Source organism: Delphinapterus leucas, chromosome 3, assembly GCF_059928025.1.
Source record: "Delphinapterus leucas isolate spDelLeu-1000000601 "Yukka" chromosome 3, BTC_Dleu_Yukka2, whole genome shotgun sequence".
Lineage (NCBI taxonomy): Eukaryota > Metazoa > Chordata > Mammalia > Artiodactyla > Monodontidae > Delphinapterus > Delphinapterus leucas.
The window spans coordinates 143,073,968-143,097,156 of NC_143131.1; the positions used below are offsets into that span (position 1 = coordinate 143,073,968).

General features: G+C 48.2%; 1 protein-coding gene across 1 annotated transcript in view; it reads left to right on the forward strand.

Moving 5' to 3' along the window:
* Positions 1–23,189, forward strand: part of TENM2 (teneurin transmembrane protein 2) — a 465,471-nt gene that overhangs the window by 336,194 nt on the left and 106,088 nt on the right. The window contains exon 13 of the mRNA XM_089909643.1: positions 539–685. Within this exon, the coding sequence (XP_089765769.1) occupies positions 539–685 (147 nt within the window). The remainder of the gene's footprint in view (positions 1–538; positions 686–23,189) is intronic.

Sequence of the window (23,189 nt, forward strand, 5' to 3'; positions counted from 1 at the left end):
ATATGAAAATAGCCCAGCAGAACCATCCAGCTCTTGGTCATAAGAAGCTCGTGCTAATCGCCTGTAAATTTAGCTTTAAAATTCTGAAAGATGGAGGGCACTCTGCCTCCACTCTGGGTTGATAGGGAATTTTCTCTCTTCTGCAGAAGGCTCTTCTGAAAACAGAAAGAAAGAAAAGATTTTTCTTGAGGTAGCATCCATCCGGAGCCAGCGGGCTGGAAATAATGGCCTAGCTAGGTGTGTTGTAAGCTCAGGGCTAGTTTAGCTTTCTGGAATGTTCCCCACTCTGGGAAGGTTGCCTCAGACCCCTACGCACAGGTCAGTGTCATTGGGGATCCTCTGCATCTGGGCCCCTGCTAACGCCTTGCAACCGCATGAGTCGCCTGCTTCCCCGACTCTTCCCAAGGCAGGTCCGGGCCCCATTCTGCGGCTGGCCCAGCGGCTGCCCTGTGGCCTTGCTCCCCCTTTGCATGGCTCCCCTGCTGCCCCAGCGCGGCCTCACGTTCCTCCTTCTCATTCTCTCCATTTCTCCAACCAGATGGCTGCCCCGATTTGTGCAACGGCAACGGGAGATGCACACTGGGTCAGAACAGCTGGCAGTGTGTCTGCCAGACCGGCTGGAGAGGGCCTGGATGCAACGTTGCCATGGAAACCTCCTGTGCGGATAACAAGGATAATGAGGGAGGTGAGCAAGCGTCTTCTAACTCCCAGCCCCTCAAGAGCAGAGCATTGTTTATAGATGGTCATCATGAGTCCTTTATCCTGAAAGACCTCCCCTCAGCTATTGTCAAATGTTGTCGTAACATTTCCTTTGAAGCAAGCGCAGCGGAGGACGGGCATCCTCGGGCCAACGGGGACTCCTGGAGACGTGGGCTGGAGGCACTGGGATTGGATGCTGGCTTTGGTTTCTCAAGTACACATTGCCACAGAAAGGTGGCCGGGCCCTGCCTTTGCCTTTGGGTGACCGTCCCTGCCAGGCCTTCCAGGGCAGGGAGTTACAAACAAATCTGTGCTGGTGATGACAGTATGTGCTCACCCTGAGCTAAGAGGTGGTAAGCAGTGCATCCCTTCATCCTTTCAGCCCTTTGAGATGTTACTTTTACAAATGAGGAAACCAGGGAAGGCCTAGAGAGCAATTAAGTAACTTTTTAAAGATAACTTAGTCACCAATAGTAAAATCATGACCCAAACCCAGCTCTGACTCCAAAGTCCATGTTCTACCCAGTGGTTGGCAAACCACAGCCCTTGGGCCAAATCCGACCCACTGCCTGGTTTTGTACCGGCCTGCGAGCAAAAGATGGTTTTTACATTTTTAACGGTTGAGGGGAATAAAACCTAAAGAAGGAGAATATTTCACAACACATGAAAACTATGTGGAATTCAGATTTCAGTGTCCATAAGTAGAGTTTTGTTGGAGCACAGACACGACTATTCATTTATGTTAGTCCTGCTTTCACCCTCAAAGGCAATGTTGGTTAGTTGGCCGAGACGAAGCCTAAAATTTGCACTCTCTGACCCCTTACAGGAAGTTTGCTAACCTCTGCTCTGTACGCCTAGCTGAATTTTCCTGTGTTGTTTCCTGGTGGAGTGCTAAGATTCTGGGGCTAAATGGGGGTGCAGTAGCATATGGACCACGTGATTTCCTGAGAACACAGATTCATGCTCCGGTAACATTAGTACCAGCTTGCCATCCACCCCTACCAAAATGGCTAACTGGTCAGAATCGCCTCAGGGCAGAAGCTATTTCAGTGTATAAGAGGGTATGAGTCTGATTATTTAACAAAAATATGTATTGTCTTGTATGTGCCAGTCCCTGGGCTCTGGGACTGTCAGCCCCTGCCCTCATGGCCCCAAGGGGTCAGAAAGCTTCACTGATGTCCAGAGTGAGGTGCAATCCATTGGGTTAAGGCTGAAAGTATCAGACATGCTATTTTTCTTTTTCTTCATCCTCCTGATAGACATTTTACACGTTAGCCTATGACTGCAGCTGTAACCTGTCTACAATTTGTAAGTAAACAAATGTGCATACGCTGATAGGAGCACACCAGTCAAGAAAAAGTTTATAGATTGATGCAGTTTACAGAGCTCCCGTTCATTCATTTACCTTCCTGAAACAGAGCCAAAATAGAAGCCACTTTAATTCACTTTTGAATAAAGTGAGCCGTAAGTCCATATACATTTTTTTCCCCAAGAGAGACGGTCAAAATTGCACTAGTTTTCCTGGTAATGTTCACTGTTTTTGCTTCCGGTCCCTGGTGGTTTCACCAAGCAAAGCGGTTGTTTACAGATCCACTCCTTCCTCTTCCAGAAAGGAGCTGCTGTCCTAGCTTTCTTCCCTGCCGCTGGTGGCAGCAGCTGAAAGCTTAGCAAACAGGCTGGAACGGTGCGCCCAGGGGAGGGGGACTAAGTCTCCCGCAATGTGCCCTGTGCCACCCACTTCCCTCTCCACCAGCCCCACCCTGATCCCAGCTCCCACCAGGAGAAAACCAAATTCCTGAAGTGGTGGGGCTGGAGAAGGAACCCTGCAAGTCCCCAGCCTGAGGACGGCCCAAGGAGCACAGTTCAGGGCCCCTCCTGGCAGGCAGAGGCAAGAGGCACCCCGAAAGGCAGGGCACAAAAGCAAATGGGGCAGTGATTATGCTAAAGACAATAATGGCCTTGTTACGGGAACTATTAAAGCAACCTCCCAAGGAAGTAATTAACCACCAAGAAAAAAAGGCTCTGCTGCTGTGTTTATAAAAAAAAAACTCCCAGTTAATTCAGAGTTGCTTGTGTCAGGTGAGAGGGGTAGGCATGGATTCTGTCTCACCTGCTGTATGTAAGCAATTCACAATTAACTGAGGTCCTTTTTTGGAGGAGATTCCTCTGTGCAGAGTATCCTTTTTTTATGGTTAATTACTTCCCTAGGAGGTGTGCTCAGCCCTTTGCTGTTTATTGATAAATATTAAAGTTGTTCCTCCTCAACTGCAGATCCAATCCTGTAGCACGCTAATTACATCACTGTTTTGTTTGTTGGGGGGGGGTGGGGGGGGTGGAAGTTCTGCCCCAAGCTCTGTCCTGCTTTTCCAGTTCTCAGAAGAGCTGTGTGGGTCTCTAAACGTAGCAGTGGGTGGGTAAGAGCAGCCACCCAGGCCTGGGGAGCAGCTGCAGTGAACACATTTGTTATAAACCTCACGAATGGGGAAAGTAATAGAGCGCCCTTCCAAAGTGAGCTGGAAGAGGCAAATGATTTTTCCATCTAGGAATGTTCTCCATTTTTTAAAAATCTCAAGTTTAAAGTGATAGTCTTTTTTTTATATTTTAAACCGGTATAAATATAGATATAAATATGGATATAGATATTCGAAGCCCATAACAGCCTTTTTCAACCTGAGTTCCTCCACGAGGGAAAGAAGCTCTAATGCCTACAGACGCTAGTAGTTCCAAAATGTTAGCTTACAGCAAAACCACCTGGAGGGCTTGATTACACACAGATTGCTAAACCCTACCCCGGTTGATTCCGTAGGTCTGGGGTAGGATGCAAGAATTTGTATCGCTTGTAAATTTCCAGAGAATGCCGATGCAGGCTCTCTTTGAGAGCCACTGACCTAAGCCAGCCATCATGTGGAATGAATGAACTTCTCTCCGATGCATCTAGAATGGTCCTAAGTACCTTCCTTGGGAAACTTGGGAAATTTTTCATTGAACTACTTTCTGGATTATCTGGTACTTAGACGAGCAACCCTGTTGAAAAAATATCCCCCCAAGACAATTTATGGATTCCTGCCTTCTCACTCCCATGGCTTTCAAATTCTCCCAACACCCCCAGCCACATGACCACCAGCTTAAACTCAGGAAGCATTGGCTGCTTCTGAAGGGACAAACTTCACCTGCCATGGCCCCTGCGAAGTAGTAGAAACGGTTCGGACCGACGTGCCGGGGAGCAGACTGTCTTTTTAATAGTGAGAGATCTTTACTTGAACTGCTCACCCCAATTTGAAAAAGGAGAGACTCAAAGAAATATTTTTGCTACAGAAGACAAATACGAGCTCATTAAAGTCTGAGAATACACACAACATGTAGATCAAGTGACGGGCAGATAATATCTCATTATCACCACCAAGACAGAGGTGTGAGATTTAGTTCATCACAGCCAGGGGTAGGAGAAAGGGTGTAGATTTTCTCTCAAAGTGGAAACCTCGAGGTGGGGAGGCGTTGGTAGGCTCTCTGGCCTGGAAAGACAGTCCTTATTCCTTCCCTCCACCCTTTTATCACCCAGAACTTGGCGTCAGGAGCCCCAGCCCTCTGTCTATAGAAGCCCAAGGCTCCCATCATTGTGAGCCAGCCCGGGAGCCCGTCTGAAGCTCCCATGGAATCCTATCAGATGCTGTCTCCAGTCTGTTGGCAGAGGCCCGGAGGTGGAGGGGTGGGAGATGGCCCTTCCGAAGCTGAGCTTATCCACGAGTCGCCATGCCCCATGTCCTTCCTGGCCACACTAGGGAGTTGTCTTTGTTTCCCTCTGTTCTGTTTCAACACAGCTCTGAAAGTTAGATGCTTTGCTCCTTCTCATGTCACTTCCCTGATTGCTGAATAGGTGACACTGGAGCATCATATAGATAAGAGCCTGGGCTCGGGGCTCAGTCTCTGTATCCCGCTTCTGCACGTCAGTTCACCCCTCAAAGTCTCAGTTTTGTCGTCTGTAAGACTGGCGTGGCAATGCCACCTCCGTGAACAGGGGTGAAGTTTCACTGAGAAAATGTGTGTGATATGTTTTACAAGGTGCCTGGCTCATGGGATACCCTCCTGTGTTGGCCGTTGCTAGCTTTAATGTTATTAGTATTAATGTTGTTGTTATTGTCTAGAATGGATGCTGAATCCACAGAGATGGCACCTAACCCATAATTTTCCCACAGGACAGAACCACTGAGATTGTAACCAGTGCTCCTCAGACTTCAGTGTTGCGTGGCCACACTGGAGAGCTTGTTTAAAACTTAGATTTGTAGGCCTTTGAGATTCTGATTCATTAAGTCAGATGTGGAATCTAGGAATCTGCATTTTTATCAAGCACTCCAGAGGATTCTGACACAAGTGGTCTGCTGACCACATTTGGAGAAAAACTGGTTCAAATGATGGTTTCCCCTGGGTGGGCTGACCCAGCCCAATGTCATGGTGCCTATTCCCAGACCTCTACCCCTGGAATTTCCAGAACACAAGAGGAGTGAAGTGAAGAAAGGGGAATTTTACTTCAAGTAGAAAGAAGTAATTGGAAAAATATAAACACATTTTCCTGTTTAGTTTCTGAGCAAATAACTTTAGTATGTTTTAGAAGTGCTCTCCATTCCTGGCTGGAGAGGTGGCCAATGTTTGTCTCAAAATTTAAAAATCCTTTAACTCTCTGTCATTAGGTTATGAATCCATCCATCCATCCATCCATCCATCCATCCATCAGCCATTCATTCATGTTTTAACAGACATTCGTTGAGGGTTTACTAAATGTTAGACATTAGTAACATTAGGCCTTTGGAAATACGAAGACAGACATGACACAAAGTGTCCGCAAAGAGAGCTCACTGAATCCATCTGAAAAGACAAGATGTATAAACATGGTGGTATTATTATTACAATCCAGTGTGTGAGGGCAGACGGGGTAGGAAGGGACTGTCCCGGAGCATGGGTGTTGGCTGCAGGACAGGAAAGAAAGCCCGTCGCAATCCTAAAGCCCAGGGTCTTCAGCCTTTCTCCTTGTCTCCCTCAATTCCACGGATCTGTGTGATCAGGAGCCCCTGGTAGCGGCTGTTCCATCCACCAGCAGCATCGGCATTTCTCTCTCTAAATTAAGGACTTCAGTCAGGCTGCTCTTCAGAACGGAATTTCCCAGCCCACCTTCATCTGTGAAGCTTGATTCCTTGTTTTGCTCCAAAGGAGGCTGCCCTGGGTTAAGAGATGTGGATGCTGGCCTGAGCTCAGGGCACTCCAGCCAGGTCTAAATGAGGAGAAATAACACTGGAGTCTGTCCAAAAGCACTTGGAACAGATGAAACCCACTCCTCACCGACCGCCGCCTCCCCCTTTCTCCCCATCCCATAACCATCCAAATTGGCTTGACATGATTCAGGGATGCTCTCCCGGCCTTTATCTCAATTGGTAATTAATAACTCACCTTGTCTGTGCGTTTAGCAGAGCCAAGCTCGGGACTTCAGGGACTCTGGAAGAGTTATGGTTCACAAGTCCAAATAGTCCCATTTCTTCATCTAGTGAGAGGGAAAGCTTGGTGAACCCATTGTAAATGCCTTGATTAATGTGTGCAAATCATGTTGATGGATGGGTTGGGTGGGGGACAGCTTAAAAGTGCAACATTGCTCTATTAATTGGGTTGGATAAGGATTCCCCTTGCAGTCCAAAGACCTTGTGGGAAATGTAACTGGAGCCATAAATGATTAGCTCCCAGAGAGGAAAGCAATATATCTAATGCTTAGAAGGAAAACTTGGCCTAGAGGCCACTGCCACCTGGCCAGGCCCTGGGGCTCTCTTCTTTGGGAGGGAAGCAGAACTAGCTGCAACTGAAGTCCTAGAGGACCACATGGCGACAGGGGGCTGTTATTATTATTCAGGATCTTCCAGTTGAAATAAGATCTTTGATTTCCTAGGCACATTGCATTAGAGAATCTTCTGTTTAGAAAACTGAGAATTGGGGGTTCAGTTTTCTTTTATTCTATTGAGGTTAAAAAAAAAAGATAGAATCCATTCTCCATTGCATATAAAAGCTATCCTCGGGCTTCCCTGGTGGCGCAGTGGTTGAGGGTCCGCCTGCCGATGCAGGGGACGCGGGTTCGTGCCCCGGTCCGGGAAGATCCCACATGCCGCGGAGCAGCTGGGCCCGCGAGCCATGGCCGCTGAGCCTGCGCGTCCGGAGCCTGTGCTCCTCAATGGGAGAGGCCACAACAGTGAGAGGCCTGTGTACCGCAAAAAACAAAACAAAACAAAACAAAACAAAAACGCTATCCTCAGTAAGATTTCAAGAGCGCTGTGCTGGGCTTCGGAGGCACCTCGATCACGGGAATAGGCAACCAGCGGTATCTCTCTGCTGCTCCTCTTGCCCATGTTCTCTGTGCCTCCACACAGCAGCCAGAGGGATAGTTTTACATTGTAAGTCAGATGATGTCATGCCCTCTAAGGGCCTCTCCTGTAGCTAGAATCAAAATCAAATGTTTCACCTTGGCCTAGAGGGCCTGCTATGATGGGTCCCCGCCTTCTCTCTCACTGTGTCCCCGACAGCCTCTGTAGCAGCTCTGCTTCATCCACTCTGGCCAGCCTTCCCATCCTTGTACAAGCTAAGCTTCATCCTCCCTAAGAGCCTTTGCTGGTCCAGGGCCAGCAATACTCTGACCTGGACATTTTACACGACTGGCTTCTTCTACTCATTCTTAGGTCTCAGCTCAAAGGCCCCAAAGAGGCCTATCTTGACCTGGAAGTTTCACCTCTCTCTCCCATCACCCTCTGTTGTTTCCTTCACAGCAAATGTCACGCCCCTAAATTACCCCTTCTTTCTTCTATGTCATCTGTTTCTTCACACCAGAAGTGCAAGGTTTATGAGTCTACCTCTTCATAGTTTTTCCATTTCCCAGATAAGGTACCTCAAGAAGGTCATGTTCAAAACGGGCCTTTCCGCTAACCACTACAGCATACTGCTTTTCTACCTTAAAGCCAGCATCACATTTCTTCTACAACACTAATGAAATTTGGAAGTTGTTTCTGAAGGAGGTTCAAATAAGTACAGAATGTGTGCTGTCGCAAAAAGGTCTTCGGAAAAATCACCTCCAAGGTAAAACTTTCGCATAGTAAGAAACTTTCCCCTTTCACAGTAAATTTATTTGACCGTGGAATTTGTCGTTCATGAGTTTACCTAACATAGCACCTTCAGTCTTTTCGAATCAAATCTTTAATAGTTTAAATGGTTATTAAGTGTCTCTTAAGGGATTATATATTTTTCCCTGATTAGATAACAAATCAAATATTCATCATAAAATTGTAATTAAAATGCATAATCTGCAAAAAAGAGTTAATAATTTAAATCACTGAGGACTTATTTTAGGGAATTAAAGGATCAAAACACAGGTTTAACTGGTGGCAGAGAGGTAACATTTGTATCATTCTGTTGGTTTCCTCTCTTTTTGCCTTGGCCAGAGAAACCATCTAGATGGCAGAGATTACCCTCTTGGTTTCTGTGACCAGCATCTGAATGAAGGTTCAAGGGCCCCGGTGCCATGATTAGCTCTGTGGCTCCCACAGTCCTCCCCTCAGTCCAGGCCAGTTGCTCCCTACAGAGGGTGACCTTGCTGTCCGGGGGACATCGTCAGTGTCTGACATTTTATGAGTCACAACAAGGAGAAAGAGAGGAGATGCTGCCGGCATCTAGTGGGTGGAGGCCAGGGATGCCGCTAAACGTCCCGTGTGCACAGGACAGCCTCACCACAAAGAATGGTCCAGCCCAAAATGTCAGTCATGCCAGGGCTGACAGATCTGATGTAGACGCTAGCATCTCCCAGGAACGTACCGGAGGAGCTGGACGGTACCAACGCAGGGAGTGTCCTTTGGTTCGATGTCAAAGGCCCGATGCATGGAGCACTTATTAAGAGGCCAGGCCGGTGCTCAGACGTTACCAAACTGCCCAAATAAATCATGGCAATAGCCCATGAGAGCCCTGAGAGCCTCTTATTACCCTTTACATAGAAGCAGAAACTAAGGGCCGGAGAAGTGAAGTGGCTTACCCAGGTCCTCCAGCTAGAATGTAGCCAAGTCAGGGTTCAGGAAGCAGGTTAAGAGCCCTCCTTGTAGGCCCCTCGCAGCACCTGAGTTTCGTGTCTGGGATCAGAGCAGGGCAGACCTCCTTAACACCCTCAGCCCCTCCGCAGCACGAATTCTACAGCATTCTGAAAAATAGCCTTGGTGTTAGCTTCCCCCCACCCCCCGCTCCCCGTTTTGGATCTGGAGTGCATTTTTGCCACAAAGTACTTCTGCAATGGAATGCCGGCGGGGGGGCCAGCGGGGGAAAGTGGAGCAGTTGGACTTTAAATAGCTAGGCGTTCTCCACACTGCAGCGAGAACAGCTGCCCCAAAGCCTGTGCTCTTTTCTTTGACTTTCCATCTTCTCAGCCACGAGCTCTGGGGGATTGGAGAGGGGCCAGAATTATGCGGCCAAATGTGAATCCAAAGAAAACTGCAAGGTGTCCCCCAAAGCTCTGTGCCCAGTGCTTCCGTATCTCTCCACACACAGCAAAATCCAAGCCTCTTCCAGGGAATTCCCTCCCTTTTCAATCCTCAAGGTATTTCATCCTTGATCTGCCCAGCCAGCACTACCAGCAGTACCCATGGGTAGGGCCACGCACTGAGGGACGCTATGTCTTCATGAGATAGGGAGATCATGGAGCCCAGGAATGTCAGATACAGAAAGGCTGAAATATACAGTCTTCAGCAGCTGCAAAGCCCAGAGAGGGAAAGTAACTTCTTCAAGGCCACGTAGCAGGGTGGGGCAGATAGGAGCCAGAGGCTTAGTTTCCTGGCTTTAAATCCAGTACATGCTTCCCCCAAAGGGACCCAGTCACCATTCAGAGAACAGGTGCCTGGCATTGCTCGTTTGAGCCAAGATCTATCTGAGACCCACTAGGATGAACGGAGGAACCTCACACCTGAGAGTGAGCGCCTTCTTTAATTTTGCACCCCACGTGGGCCTTCCTCACCGCCTCCCGTCCCTGCCCTGCACAGACCTCTTCTCATTGATGGTGATGGTGGCAAACACCTCCCCCACAAACAAGCCACACTCTTGGAACGAACCCCCCAAATCATTTAGTCATTCAACAAATATACACCAAATCTCTCCTCTGCAGGAATGAACGAGACACACAGACCCGCAAAGAATCCACAGTCTCATGGAGGGGTGAGGCATACGTGAAACCAGTCACTGCAAAGCTGTATCCTAAGTGTCCATGATAGACATAAGGCCAAGGGGTGATGGCAGACCAGCAGAGGGACATTGAAGGCTTCCAGAGCCGGTAAAGCTTGAATTTTGAAAGCTACAGAGGAATTAGATTAGGCAAGAGAGAAGGGCATTGTGGGCAAAGAAAATGGCAAAGGCACAGAGGCCAGAGGCAGCAGAGCACATGTGGGGACATCTGAGAAGGCTCAGGGTGTGCAGAGTTGAGGAGGGAGAGGTTGGGGAAGCAGGTCTGGACAGACAGAGACAGGTCGTGTGTGCCAGGCTGGGCAGAGTGCACTTTACCCCACGTATTGGCTTTACCTCCCTCCACTTAGCATCTTGGTCCCCAAAATCGCAACGACCCCTCTTCCTTCAAACTGATGTGTCTACTTGGATTATTCCTGAACACACATGCTCAGAGCAGGGAAGAAAGAAGGGCCTTTCCTTACGTTTCCTCATTGCCCGTGGCAGGAGGAAGCAGCCTGGCAGGGTGGTAACGAGGCTTTGGGGTCAGGAAGCTTTGGTTCACGTCCTGGCCCCTCCACTGCTCCACAGTGTGAGCCGAAGCAAGTCATTCTCTCTCCCTCTCTCTGAGCCTCAGTTTTGTCCTCCGTAAAGTGGGGCTAATGACGGTTCCTACCTTATAGGACACTGTGAGGCATAGATGAGTTTATGCGTGCAAAACGCTTAGCACAGTGCTTCTGGTGGGTCAGTGGGCCTCAGAGTCACCGGAAGGCATGAGCCTCTCCCCCAGTTTCTCGTCCGATAGGTCTGGTATGGGGCCCGCTGACGTGCATTTCTAGCGAATACCCAGATGATGCTGACACTTTGGGAACCACTGACTTGGCACAATATGTCCCCTTTAGAGGGGAGCTCGGGGGCCTGCAGTGAGTGACGTCTCCGGGCGTGGTGGCCCTGGGCTGCCTGATGGGGAGACAAGCCGAGATGCTCTGCTTCTCAAGGCAGTGGCGACTTGATTGGCATATGGATGCTGCAGACATTCCTGGGCTCACATCTCTGTGGCAGGTTCCCTGGCTCTCTCTCCTGCCACGTTTGTCCCTGCGTGTTGCCGCACAGATCTGTGGACGCACCCCTGTCTGGCCCCTCCAATCTCTGTTCTTAATTATGAAGGCCCTGGTTTCTTAATGTCTTCCCACCTCCACCCAGATCATGCCACCAGCTTTGCTAGGCTGGGCTACTGTTCCTGCAGCTGCCAGTCTATCCCACACAGAGCCCTCAGAAGAATTCTTTTAAGAGTCAGGTCATATCACGCCTCTTCTGGTATTTTCCCAGGGCGTCTCATCTCCCGAAGAATGGCGTCCAGGTGCAACGTTGGCCATTGCTTTGCATCAGCAGGTGCCCGCTTCCATCTGATCTCATTTTGTCCTTCTATTCCTCTCCCTCCGCTGGGCCAGCATCCACCATCTTGTTCTTCCCATAGCTCACAAAATACAGCCCAACCCTGGCCGTTTGCACCTGCTGTTCCCTCTGCCCAGAATGCTTTTCCCTCAGATGTTTCTGTGACTTGTTTCCTCGTTTCATTTAGGTTTCTACCCAAACGTGACTTCCTCAGAGATGCCATCCCTGGCTCCCCTCCAACCCTCTGCAACCCTTTACCCTGCTTTACTTTTCTTCAAAGCACTATCACTCTTGCAAAGTCTATTATACATTTATTTGTTCATTGTTTTCCCTCTCGAATCTAGACCCACAACCTCAGGGTCCCTGTCTGTCTTGGTCAATTCCTTATTAAATGAATTGAAGAATGAAAGCTTTAATGAGAAGTATCTAGGATAAAAAGCAGTTATCATTTATTCAGTAGATTATTTTAGGATGAATAAGTTTCATTTGGGGATGAAAGAAACACATTGCATACAGACAGTGACACCCAAGTCACTGTATATCACTGACACCATTTTCTCAATGCCAAGAAAATCCAAACGTAAGATACACTGTTTGTTTCACTGAGACGTGAACACGTGATTCTGCTGCTTTTCACCTCTGTGGCCGACTTTGCTCACCCTGTGTATCGGCTTCCTGTGGGCTGATGGCAGTAGGTAGGCAAGCTCCCTCCTCCAGGACGGGAGGAAAGGCAGGGGCGGCCAGGGATGGCTGTTGAGTGAGCCCAGACGTCCCACACGATGGCTTGCTTGGCCAGATGTGGAATAGTGAGGAAGCCAGAGTAAACCAATGGTTACTCTCCGCTGAATGCTTTTGCATAAAGCTTATTTAGTCTTTCACAACAGCTCTATTATGCTGATATGATTACTATTTCCATTTTACCGATGAGGAAGCTGAGGCTCAGAGAGGTAAAGTAACTAGCCCAAAGCCACACAGACAATGTGTTGCCGACCTCCAGATGCTGTGTTCATAACTGGCAATACAATACCAGCTCCTAGTACCAACGCAGCAGACTGGATGTGAAGATTAAATGAGAAAATCTCTAGGGAGCGTTCAGCACAGTGCCTGGAGTGTAGTAATGGCCGTGTTTAGGAAATTCGTACTTCTGATTTCCCTAGTCTAGCAGGAAGTTTGTAGATAGCTGAGTCTGGTCCTTCTCCCAGTTGCAGGGCTGTGGGTATTTGTCTGTTCTTTACACGGTCATCAAAGCTGCTAATTCTCTCAGCTTTGGGGCCGGTCCTCCCACCGCCCCCCGCAAGAGACGGGATCTCTCCTCAGGCGGAAAGTCACTGTTCCGGCTTGTTGCTCAGAGGTGTCGGTGGTGACAGCCCCTTTCCTTTCTGAGGGGCCCAGCAGGTCACTGCCTGGCACCCCACCAGGCTGCCACCCCAGGCCGGGCCTGGACTCCCCGGCCATCGGCTCACTTCTGTCTGACCTGTCAGTGGGCTCTTGGAAATGGTGGTTGATGAGGTCAACAGGCATGTGGGGTGGAGCAGACCGGGCTGGGAGAGGCCAGAAACAGCAGGGCAAGGGCGAGCACGTGGGGAAATGAGTGGCTGAGATCAGAGGCCCCTGCTCTCTGTTGCCACTGGTTTTTTGTAACAGGAAAGGGGGGAAGACAGCTGCAGGCAGGGTAGAAAGCCCCTGGGGATACAAACATGGCCCTGGGCTAACAAGGGTGAGACTGTGCCAGAGAGGCCTGTCAGGGATGTCCAAGGTGAAAACTTTCTGATCAAGTGAGATCATTATTCCTTGAGCCTGTGTCTGGGTTGTGGAGAAGCAGCAGTGGGAGGGGGTGGGGAAGAAGGGAGAGAGGGAGAGAGAGAGAGAGGGAGAGTGAAAGAGAAAGACCAAAAGAAACGGCAACTAGAAAAAAAATGTTTTCTGAAGGCTTGGCCTTTCCTTCCTCACATTCTACAACATTCACAGGGAACCTTGATATGGCTGTGACCACTCACAGCCTCTTATGAAGAATGGAGGGTAGAAACCAAGAGTGTAGGCTTCGGAGGTGGACAGCCTAGGGGTGAATCACTCCTCCATCATTTACTTGCTGTGTGATTGTGGGCAAGGCCCTTAACCTCTCTGAGCCTCAGTTTCTTTATCTGCGAAGTAGAGATCACAGAAGCCTCCTCAAAGGGTTCTTGTGAGCCTTACTGGATGGTGTCTGGATAAGGTTGCATGATGCAGGCTGAGAAAGCACAGAGGAGCTTAAGCTGCTGGTGAGGGGGACAGCCCTGTGGTGGTCCACCCAAGTCAGAAGTGTAAGCTGGTAAAGTTAGGAGCTGGGGCAGAGGGCAACGAAAACATTCTGTGTCCCAGTTTTCCAAAAAATAAATCGCCCCTTCAGTATGTCTTTAAATTGTCCCTCTTCTGTTTGACGTAGTCCTGCCTTAAGTAAAAGAGCTTGGTGCAGGCCCTAAGCATGTCTTAGTGGCAGGTACAACACCTCCTGTGTATCGGCCACTCGGAATGTTTAACGGTAACAGACCTATCATGGCAGCTGCATGTAGGATTTAACGTTGGAGTGCAGCAAACTGGGTTCAGAACCCAGCCCCACCATACGAAAGCTGCACGGTCTTAGGCGAGGTATTTAACCTCTCTCTAAATCTGCAGATCTTCATCTGTAAACAGCAGGGCTAATGGTGCCTAGAGTTCTGGTGGTGATTTAGTGAGAGGATGCGTGTAAAGCACTTAGCATGGTGCCTGGCACTTAGTAAGCTTTTCCTAAATGCCAACTATCGACTCTCATAAGACATGGTTGCCATTAACACTTCATGGTCGTGCTGAACCCCCAGGATACTGTCACCTAGCACAGGACCCCTATGCTGAAATGGCATTGGTTTGGGGGAGGCTCTGGGAGCCCAAGGACAGAGGCTCTGAGCTGGTGTGCTAGTAGTGATGACGTGGTTTGCATTGGGCCTGATCAGCCAAAAACCTGCATTTTATGAGACAATCAAGCCTGGGGCTGCCACTTGTGACTGTTGAATAGATGAAGGTTTGGCTGGTCCTTCCTGGGATAGAACCCCCAAACCTAGAGCTCTGTGTTCTCATGAAGTGCTCCCCAACCAGTAAGGCTGATTGCGGGGAGACTGTTGCAGGGAGATGCTCCAAGCCAAACGGGGTCCTTGGTCAGGAAATACCGCACACTCCATTGCAACAGTAAAGAGTCCTAATGCATATTCACTCATCAAGGGCTCTGAGAACTCCCGGTGTGATTAAAGCAGTTTAACTTTGTTTAACCAGCATCTCCCAAACTGCATTTGACCACAGACCCTCCTGTCCCACCTCCATTTCTATTTCAGGGAACCCCTGTTAACATCCCCAGGAGGCATAATTTGGAAAAGCTGGTTTAGTTCCTGAGGGTCAGTTGTGCTGCTGTGGATATCTGAAAGGTGTTTCAATAATTCAGAGCAGGGGGTCTCAAGCTTTAGTGAACTAAGGAATCATTGGGGCCTTTTCATTAAAATGCAGATTCCTAGTTTCCACCCTCAGAAATTTAGGAGGTGTGGGTGACAACCGGGATCAGTATTTTAACATCACTGAGGTGATTCCAGGACAAGAAATCAGGGAGCACAACTTGACCAGTAGTGGTTTAGTGCCTGACTTATAGAAGTACGGTGCTCAGAGCACCAGCGTCAGCATCACCTAGGACCCTGTAAGAAGTGCAGGCTCTCGAGCCCCAGTCTAGGACTACAGAATTAGAATCTACATTTTAACAAGTTCCCCAGGTGATTCTGATGCTGGTTAGAATTTGAGAAGCATTGGTTTTAAAGGGTTTGGTTAATAGTGTTTTGGTTTTTGTCCGTCTGTTTCATTTCTGATGAAGAACCATTCAAAAAAAAAACAAAAACAACTAGATACACACTTCAAGATCATTGTCAGAAAATTTCTACCATCCTTCATCCCCACCCCCAGCCATGTGGGGTCGACCAGATGCCCCAGTAGCTTCGCGGTAAAGCCAGAGTCATATCAAAGAGAGGTCTTACCTGGATCATATCCCTGCCTTCAGTAACAGTGCCTGGGTTGTCCTAGGAAGCCTTTGCTTTCTTTCCCACATCCATCCTGAAGACTAGGAAAGCCAGCAAAGCAGCTCTCAGGGAGGCCTCCGCTCTGCCAGATCTCTGGTTGGACATGATGGATCTTCCATTGCTAAGTTATAGGAAAAGCTGGAAGGTGCTTTTGGGGCAAGGATCCCGGGGCTTGGAATTCACAGACTGACAAAATGAGTTGACAAGAAGCAAGAGGAAAACTTCCAACAGGCCTTCCAGAAGGAGTGCAAATACAATTTTACTTCTTGCAATGTTTAAGGATGGCGGTTGCCCTGTGGAGGGAGAGGCAAGATGCCTGCTGAAAGACAGTCCATCAGGCAGCCAGGGTATTAATGGCAGGTGAAACCTTCCAAATGAGCACACTGTCAGCCAATCTATTGCTTTAAAAGGTTGGCAATGCGGGAGACCTAACAGCAGCAATGAAGAACTAATCTCATATTGCCAGGTTAAATCAAGTCAGCCTTGCCCATTCCTTTCACTTCCTAGTTACATCAAGCCAGAATACTTTCAATTATCCCTCACTTCCAACTTGTCAGCAGGCATTGGGTAAAATGCAAATAGAACAGTGCCTTTCCCCGGTGGAGAGCAGGAAGTATCATTGAGAATAGCCTCCCTTTATTGAGTTCTTCCTCTGTGTTAAGTGCAGTACCTTCATCTTCTCATTTCACGGGGCCCGTCTTAGCATCTCCGTGCTCTCTGGTGACGTAGGTGCTATTAAGTCCATTCTATAGCTGGGAACACTGAGTCACAGGAGGTCAGTCACTTGCCAAATTTACATAACTAATGAACGATGGAACAGGTTTTAAAACCAGACCATTCTGACTCTAAAGCCTGTATTATTATGTTATTTGTCTAACTGGGATAGGAGCCCAGAGGTTCCCTGAGCTTTGGAGTGCCCACCTTAAAATTTTCTAAGTGCTGTTCCAGTGGCAGGGACTGGCCAGGATCAGCAATGCTGTCTGGGAAGAGCACCCTCACCCGGACTAGGACCCCCATTAGCCCTGGGCCCTGTTTCTCCCTTTCAGGGTGCTCTCTGACCCTCTGCCTCTCCTCACCTCCACCCCCATGCATGTAGGGTTGACCAGATACCCTAAGGTGTTGGAAGATTTGCATCTCTGAGCTATCTCAGGGTCCAATGCCCAGCCTCAATTCTAGAGGGCAGATTGGCAAGGCGATTGCTCCTGCTGGCTGAAGGAGTGTATGTTTTGCAAGCTTATGTAAGATCAGGCTGCCAGAATAATGCTGGTATGCTGATTTGGGAAACTCAAATTGTTTATATAGATAGGGGCCGGGCAGAAAAATATTAGCCAGGAGCCCCCCACACTTTCCTCACAGTCCTGCAGGAGCTCACCTTAAAACAAAATAACTCCGGAGACAAAACAAATGCTATGGTCGCCATATTTCTTCTTTACTCAAGAACCCCTTTATGCTGCTGGCTAAAATTCAGGAACCTTTGGCTTTTGCCAGCCCTCCGAGAAGGGTGCTCTCCAGCGCCCCCTGGTCCCTCTTCATTTCCATCACAAAGAGCAGACAGCGCAGGACTCGCCCTTCTTGCCCCAGCTTGTTGCCTCCTGCCTTCTCCTGCCACTGCTTCATTGATTTCCCCACCTCCCCATTGTTAACCGATCTCAAAAGTAGCCCTACGGGGACATCCCTGGTGGCGCAGTGGTAAAGAATCCGCCTGCCAATGCAGGGGACACAGGTTCAATCCCTAGTCCGGGAAGATCCCACATGCCGCGGAGCAACAAAGCCCGTACGCCACAACTACTGAGCCTGCGCTCTACAGCCCACAAGCCATAGCTACTGAGCCCACGTGCCACAACTACTGAAGCCCGCACACCTAGAGCCCGTGCTCAGCAACAAGAGAAGCCACTGCAATGAGAAGCCCACGCACCGCAACGAAGAGTAGCCCCTGCTCGCCTCAACTAGAGAAAGCCCACACACATCAACGAAGACCCAACGCAGCAAAAAATAAATAAATAAATAAATTTATTTTTTAAAAAAAAATAGCCCTAGGGTATATTGCGTTCACCACCTTAACTCCCTGTATTTTTCCTGGGAAAATGAGAATTTGGCAAGTACCTCACTCTGGATGCGAAACAGACATATATGATGCCAAGAAGACTCACAAAGAAGAAAAGAAGTAGAAATGACTGAGACTCTTAGTAGGTTACTGGGTGCTCACAACTGTTCTAAGGACCTTATGTGGATTATCTTCTTTAGTCCTCCCAGTGCTCCTTGAAGCATCACCATCACCATCACCATCACCATCACCATCCTCACCCTCACCATCATGCCTACTTTGTACATAAGGGGAACAGGGCACAGAGAGGGTGATTATCTTGCCTAAAGTCAGTCTGTTAGCAAATACATAAAGTGCATAATCTTAAATATACACCTTGATGAATTTTTATAGACATATTCACCAGTGAAGCCAAGTGAATAAGATGAAGATCTAGAAAATTCCCAGAACCTGAAAAGCCCCCTATATTCTTTTCCAGCTAATACCTCCCCATTAAGGTGACCACAATTTCTAGCTTCCTACTGTAATTCATGAACTTTGCCTGTTCTCGAGCATCCTATACATGAAAGACTATGTAGTCTTCAAAGCCCATGTTTTACCCAGTCCACCCTACGGCCTCCTGACCCACTGAGTGGGGAAGGTAGATTTGGTGGTTGGTAGCCCCTCTCAGCAAACCACGGTCTGGGAAGAGTGGGGCTCATTTTTCAAATCTGAGCTGCTGCCTAGTTCCCAAACGAGTGCTTCCTGCAGACGCTAGCAGCGCTATCCATGGCGCCTGCAGTGAATTGTGGGAGTCGATTTGTGCCACCCTGTCGCAAAATAAAACTAAGAAAAGTAAATTCGGATCTTCCTCTGAAGGCTTTACCGCCCAAGGAAACCGGAGAGCTCATGCAGGTTGTAGAGGGAGTCACTTGCAAACCAAGCTGCAGGGAACAAAAGGCACCCAAAACTGCCCCAAATGCTTCCATCTGGATTCTCCCAAAGCTGCCCAGTTTACGAAGATCAAAGAGGACACAAATGAAATAAACCTCCTCTCATTCCTGGAGACTTTGCTTCCGTGTAGGAGTGATGCATGGACTCAGGCAGCCTTCCCGAGACAGAAAAGCTGTGCATGTTTCAGCCAACTCGGAAATATTCAGATGTTTGCTGTGGCTTCTCTGTAACCTCTCTGTTTACCCGTGACCCCCTTCCCCTTGAGTGTAGCATCGCTAGTAGGTGTTCAATTAAGGCTTTGAGGTTAAATCTCTTGACTGTTTAGGAGCTCCTTAAAAAGTCTTGCAGGGCTTCCCTGGTGGTGCAGTGGTTGAGAGTCCACCTGCCGATGCAGGGGACGCAGGTTCGTACCCCGGTCTGGGAAGATCCCACATGCCGCGGAGCGGCTGGGCCCGTGAGCCATGGCCGCTGAGCCTGCGCGTCTGGAGCCTGTGCTCCGCAACGGGAGAGGCCGCCCAGAAGTGCAACCTTGTGCCAGCAGTAAACAGCTGAAAGGGGCTTTGAGCCTCACAGGTAGATAGTATGGTCCTCAGCAGCCTGCCTTGCAGGGAATGAATTCCCAGGCATCTTGTTTCTCATGTTGATTCCTTTTCAGATGTTCATCTCAAACAGCCAAACACTTCCCCAGCTGTAGGAGCAGACAGGCCTTCAGAAGTGATTAAATCTCATGGCTGCTCACACTTTGCCAGCTTGATGGGTGTCCACTGCCCTGTCTTCAGCCTCCCTTTGGGAAGGAAACATCTCCTCCTTCCGATAATGAAGAAGACAAGGGTGATGATCTCATGGGTTGCCTTTTCCTACTTTTTCTCCAAAGCTGCTGCCCCGCCTCTTGGCTAACTTACTCGGCTTCTCGGAGCCTCAGTTTCCAACTCTGTAGGATGGATGATACCGTGATGCGGGGGATGATACACAGTTTAGTGAGCGCTTGCTACACCAGGCACTCTTCCAAGTCCTGAATATGTAATAACTGCTTTCATCCTCCCAACAGCACCTTCTAATGTTATCATCTTCTTCATTTTGTACATAAGGAAACTGAGGCACAGAGCTGTCCAGGGTCAGCAGATTGGTGGTCGCTGATCTGAGATTCAAACCCAGATACCCTGATCCAGAGTCTGCAGCTTAAGGGTTATATTATTCTGCTTTGCAGGGTTACCATGAGGATTTAAATCAAGAATATATGTAAATCCTGTGCAATATATAGCATTTATTATTACCACCCATTATTATTATCGTATCACTATTTGAAAGCATAGCCTTCTTGCCAAGATGCAACCTACCTATAGCACATACCAGTGAATGACTCTAATCAGGGGACATTCATTTCATTTATTTTTATGTCCAGTTTTTATAAATTGAAAAAGTGGAAAACTTCAGGGAGTTTCTGGTTATAGTAATACCTACTGTTCATTGAACACATACTGGATGCCAGACTCTATCTGTCAACTCCCCATCACATAACCCTATGATATATGCATTGTTATCACTCAGTTTTTTTTGTTGTTTTTTTTGCGGTACGCGGGCCTCTCACTGCTGTGGCCTCTCCTGTTGCGGAGCACAGGCTCCGGACGCGCAGGCTCAGCGGCCATGGCTCACGGGCCCAGCCGCTCCGCGGCATGTGGGATCTTCCTGGACCGGGGCACGAACCCGTGTCCCCTGCTTTGGCAGGCAGACTCTCAACCACTGCGCCACCAGGGAAGCCCTATCACTCAGTTTTAAAGGCAAAGAAATTGAGTTTCAGCCAGGTTGATTATCTTTCTAAGCTCACACAGCCAGAGCCTAGAGGATTCCACAGGCCAGGCTCTTACCTTTGACGCTGTATAGACTTTTTGGCTTTTTACCTTGGGAATTCCAATCCAAAGGCTTCAATGTAGCCTTAACCTGATTTCTGCGTCACGTTGCCAGAACTGTTATGAAAGATTCTCTGATTTTCTTTATCAAAAGCAAGACAAAGAATGCCTAACCTACCGTTCCCCAGAAAGTTTCTGCACGTCCATATTTCTCTGAAGTGGCCACTACAAGTAGCATATGACGTACGTGTGTGGAACACAGCCAGAGCTATGATTTAGCGTACGTTCTAACAGAAAGCACCTAGGTGATAGGCGGCGGCCACATCTCACAGAGTGGAGTAAATGAGGATGTTTATTAAGCAGATGCAGGGCACCACTGTGAGCCGATGGGGAAGGCCTGGGTCACTTTCCCATAACCGCTGAGTCAGAATGGGGCCCTTTTCGAAGACTCTGCAAACCTCTCTCACCAGGAAAAAAGCCAAGCAGACAAACAAATAAGGAGGTGGATAAATAAAAAAAATAAATCGTCCAGTGTCGTAGGGGGGCTGTGCCGCTTTCATGCCCCTGTTGAATGGAGACATTGGCAGCCTCTCAGGTCCTGAACTGGCAATTCAGAACAGTTTGATTGCTTGCTTGATTGTTTGCGAGATAACTGCAAGATTGTCAGTGACAGGGTAATTTACTGAAGATTGCCATGTCAGACTCCATGCGAGGGGCTTGCTGGCATAAAGATGCGCTTCTCATGACTGACAGGCCACGGGGAGATTGGAGTGCCAGTTTCAAGTTCACAGTGTTGTCTGCAAGTGTTCGGCGGCAGCAGGCCATAATCACGAAACATGATGAGGTCATTACAGGCGTAACGTATGCTCACACTTAGTAACGGATAGAACCCCAAATGCACCATCTCTGGAGCAGGTAAATGTAAATATGTAGGAGGAAATCATTTCTATCCTTTTTATCCCCTTTTTGTTAGCATTTGCCATCTGCTATTGCTGATGTGTTTGTACGACATCTCCTGCCAGACAGGCCCTTGAATAAAAAGCCTGGAGTCAACAAAACAGTGGGGAAATTTGAGGTCCATGCTTTTGAAGCAGTCACAGTCACAGAAGGAGTAGCAGACTAGAGGGGGTTGGGAGAGGAAAACGTTCAGTGCTTAATAGGCAAGACTGTCTGTAATTTATTATTCACTCCTGATGTGAGGCCCTCAAGCTGGTTGTATGGAAAGGGGTTGGGGGTGGGAGGTGGCACATTCCCAGCTTCAGGAGGAAAAGGCCACCAGAGATGGATGGAACTCCTAATGGGACGAGGCCAGTGGCCTTAAAGAACTCTATAGTGCTAATAACAGTGGCTTTCTTCTCACCTGAGAAGTTTCTGCAGCGGCTGGATGAAGCACTGCCAACATGTCTCAGCAGGATATTTTTAAATCTGAAGCAGGCATTCCGTGGTGGATTCCTTCTGTCTAATGAAGGCGCTCCACGGAAGGTGATGGTAGAGGCAGAATACTCTCCCTTTTTATTTTCTATTCTTTTCTTTTTCTTATTCTGCCAAGGGCCCTGGGAGCCCCTGGATGATCTGAACGTGGGTCTGACATGGTACCTCAGCATCATTCTGCTGCTGAGATACACTTCTCCAGCACCGTTTCTTGGGTCTGAGATTTGCGGGCCCCTGGGGGGCAGCCGATTCAACCAGCACATCAGGCTGAGGTGCTCAGAGCCATGACTTTGAAAGTCTCTAAATTTCAAGCGTGCGTGCCTGCTCACCCTCCTGTGTCTGCGTTTCCAGAAAACTTTGTAAATCTAAATGTGTTACGAGGCACACGAGCAACATTTGCCCACGTGGAAAATGAGAGGCTAGTGTTAGTAATTTAAAGCCGAGCAGAACATGCAACCTCCTAATTTGTTTGTTTGCTAAAAAGAAAGTAGTGCATTAAAATCATTGTACATTAATTGCTAAATTACAGTGGAACTTTGGTGAAATTAAATATTTCTATTTCATTAGTGGAACCAAACGTAAAGGGTAATGCCAAAAAATTACACTGTAGTAAATTTAAAGCACACAGCCAGGCCTCTGATTCAGTGTTCCAGTTCAAGTGTTTGTCAAGTCACAGCCCAGGGTTGGAGTGCATGTTTCTGTGATGCTAATTATGGCCCCAAAATGCCTCGCTATCAAATCAGGGAGTTACATGTAAGCAAGTTACTCTCCAAGCTCCTACACTGTGTATTCAATCAATTCCCAGCAGAGTGAAGAAGGGTTGGCTAACTAATCCATTCTAATAGGAATTCTAAGGAGCAAACACTGCCCTAAACACCCCCATCCTCAGCCCTAACAGACATGTGAGGAATGGGAAACAGTCATTTACTCATTCAACAAACATTTGTTGAGTGCCTGATTCCATGGTTGGCACTAAGCGAGGCATGAATATAAAAACGAATACGACACTGTTCTTTTCAAAGAGCTCATTTTCCAGACAGGAAGGCAAGCATACGGAGACAATTAATTCTAGTACAAGCAAGTTGGCTTTAACAGCGGCTTCTAGTATTTCTTGTGCATTAGAATCACCTGAGAATCATGTTTAAAGTGCAGACTCCAGGACCTGCTCCTGGAAGCTATGCCTGGGGAGCTCTGGGGTAGGCCCTTGATTCTCCCTACAGGATTGTGACGCAAAACCATCCTCTGAGAATCTCTGATTCAGGGACACACAGAACGGGAATACCAAACCTAGCCACGGCATCATCAGGAAGGCTTCCTGGAGGAGGCCACACCTAGTCTGGGTCTTAAAGGATGAGTCATAATCTGTTTCCTCCACTATACTGTCAGCTCCTTAAGGACAGACACCATCATTCTTTGTTCCCTGTTTTATTTCCCGAACAGGGATGGCACTCAAATATTTGTTGAAGGGTAGATGAATAGGAATCAGCTCAGGAAAGAGGTGGAGGGGCAGGAATCTAGGCAAATAAATCAGAATGTTCATGGCACTCAAATATTTGT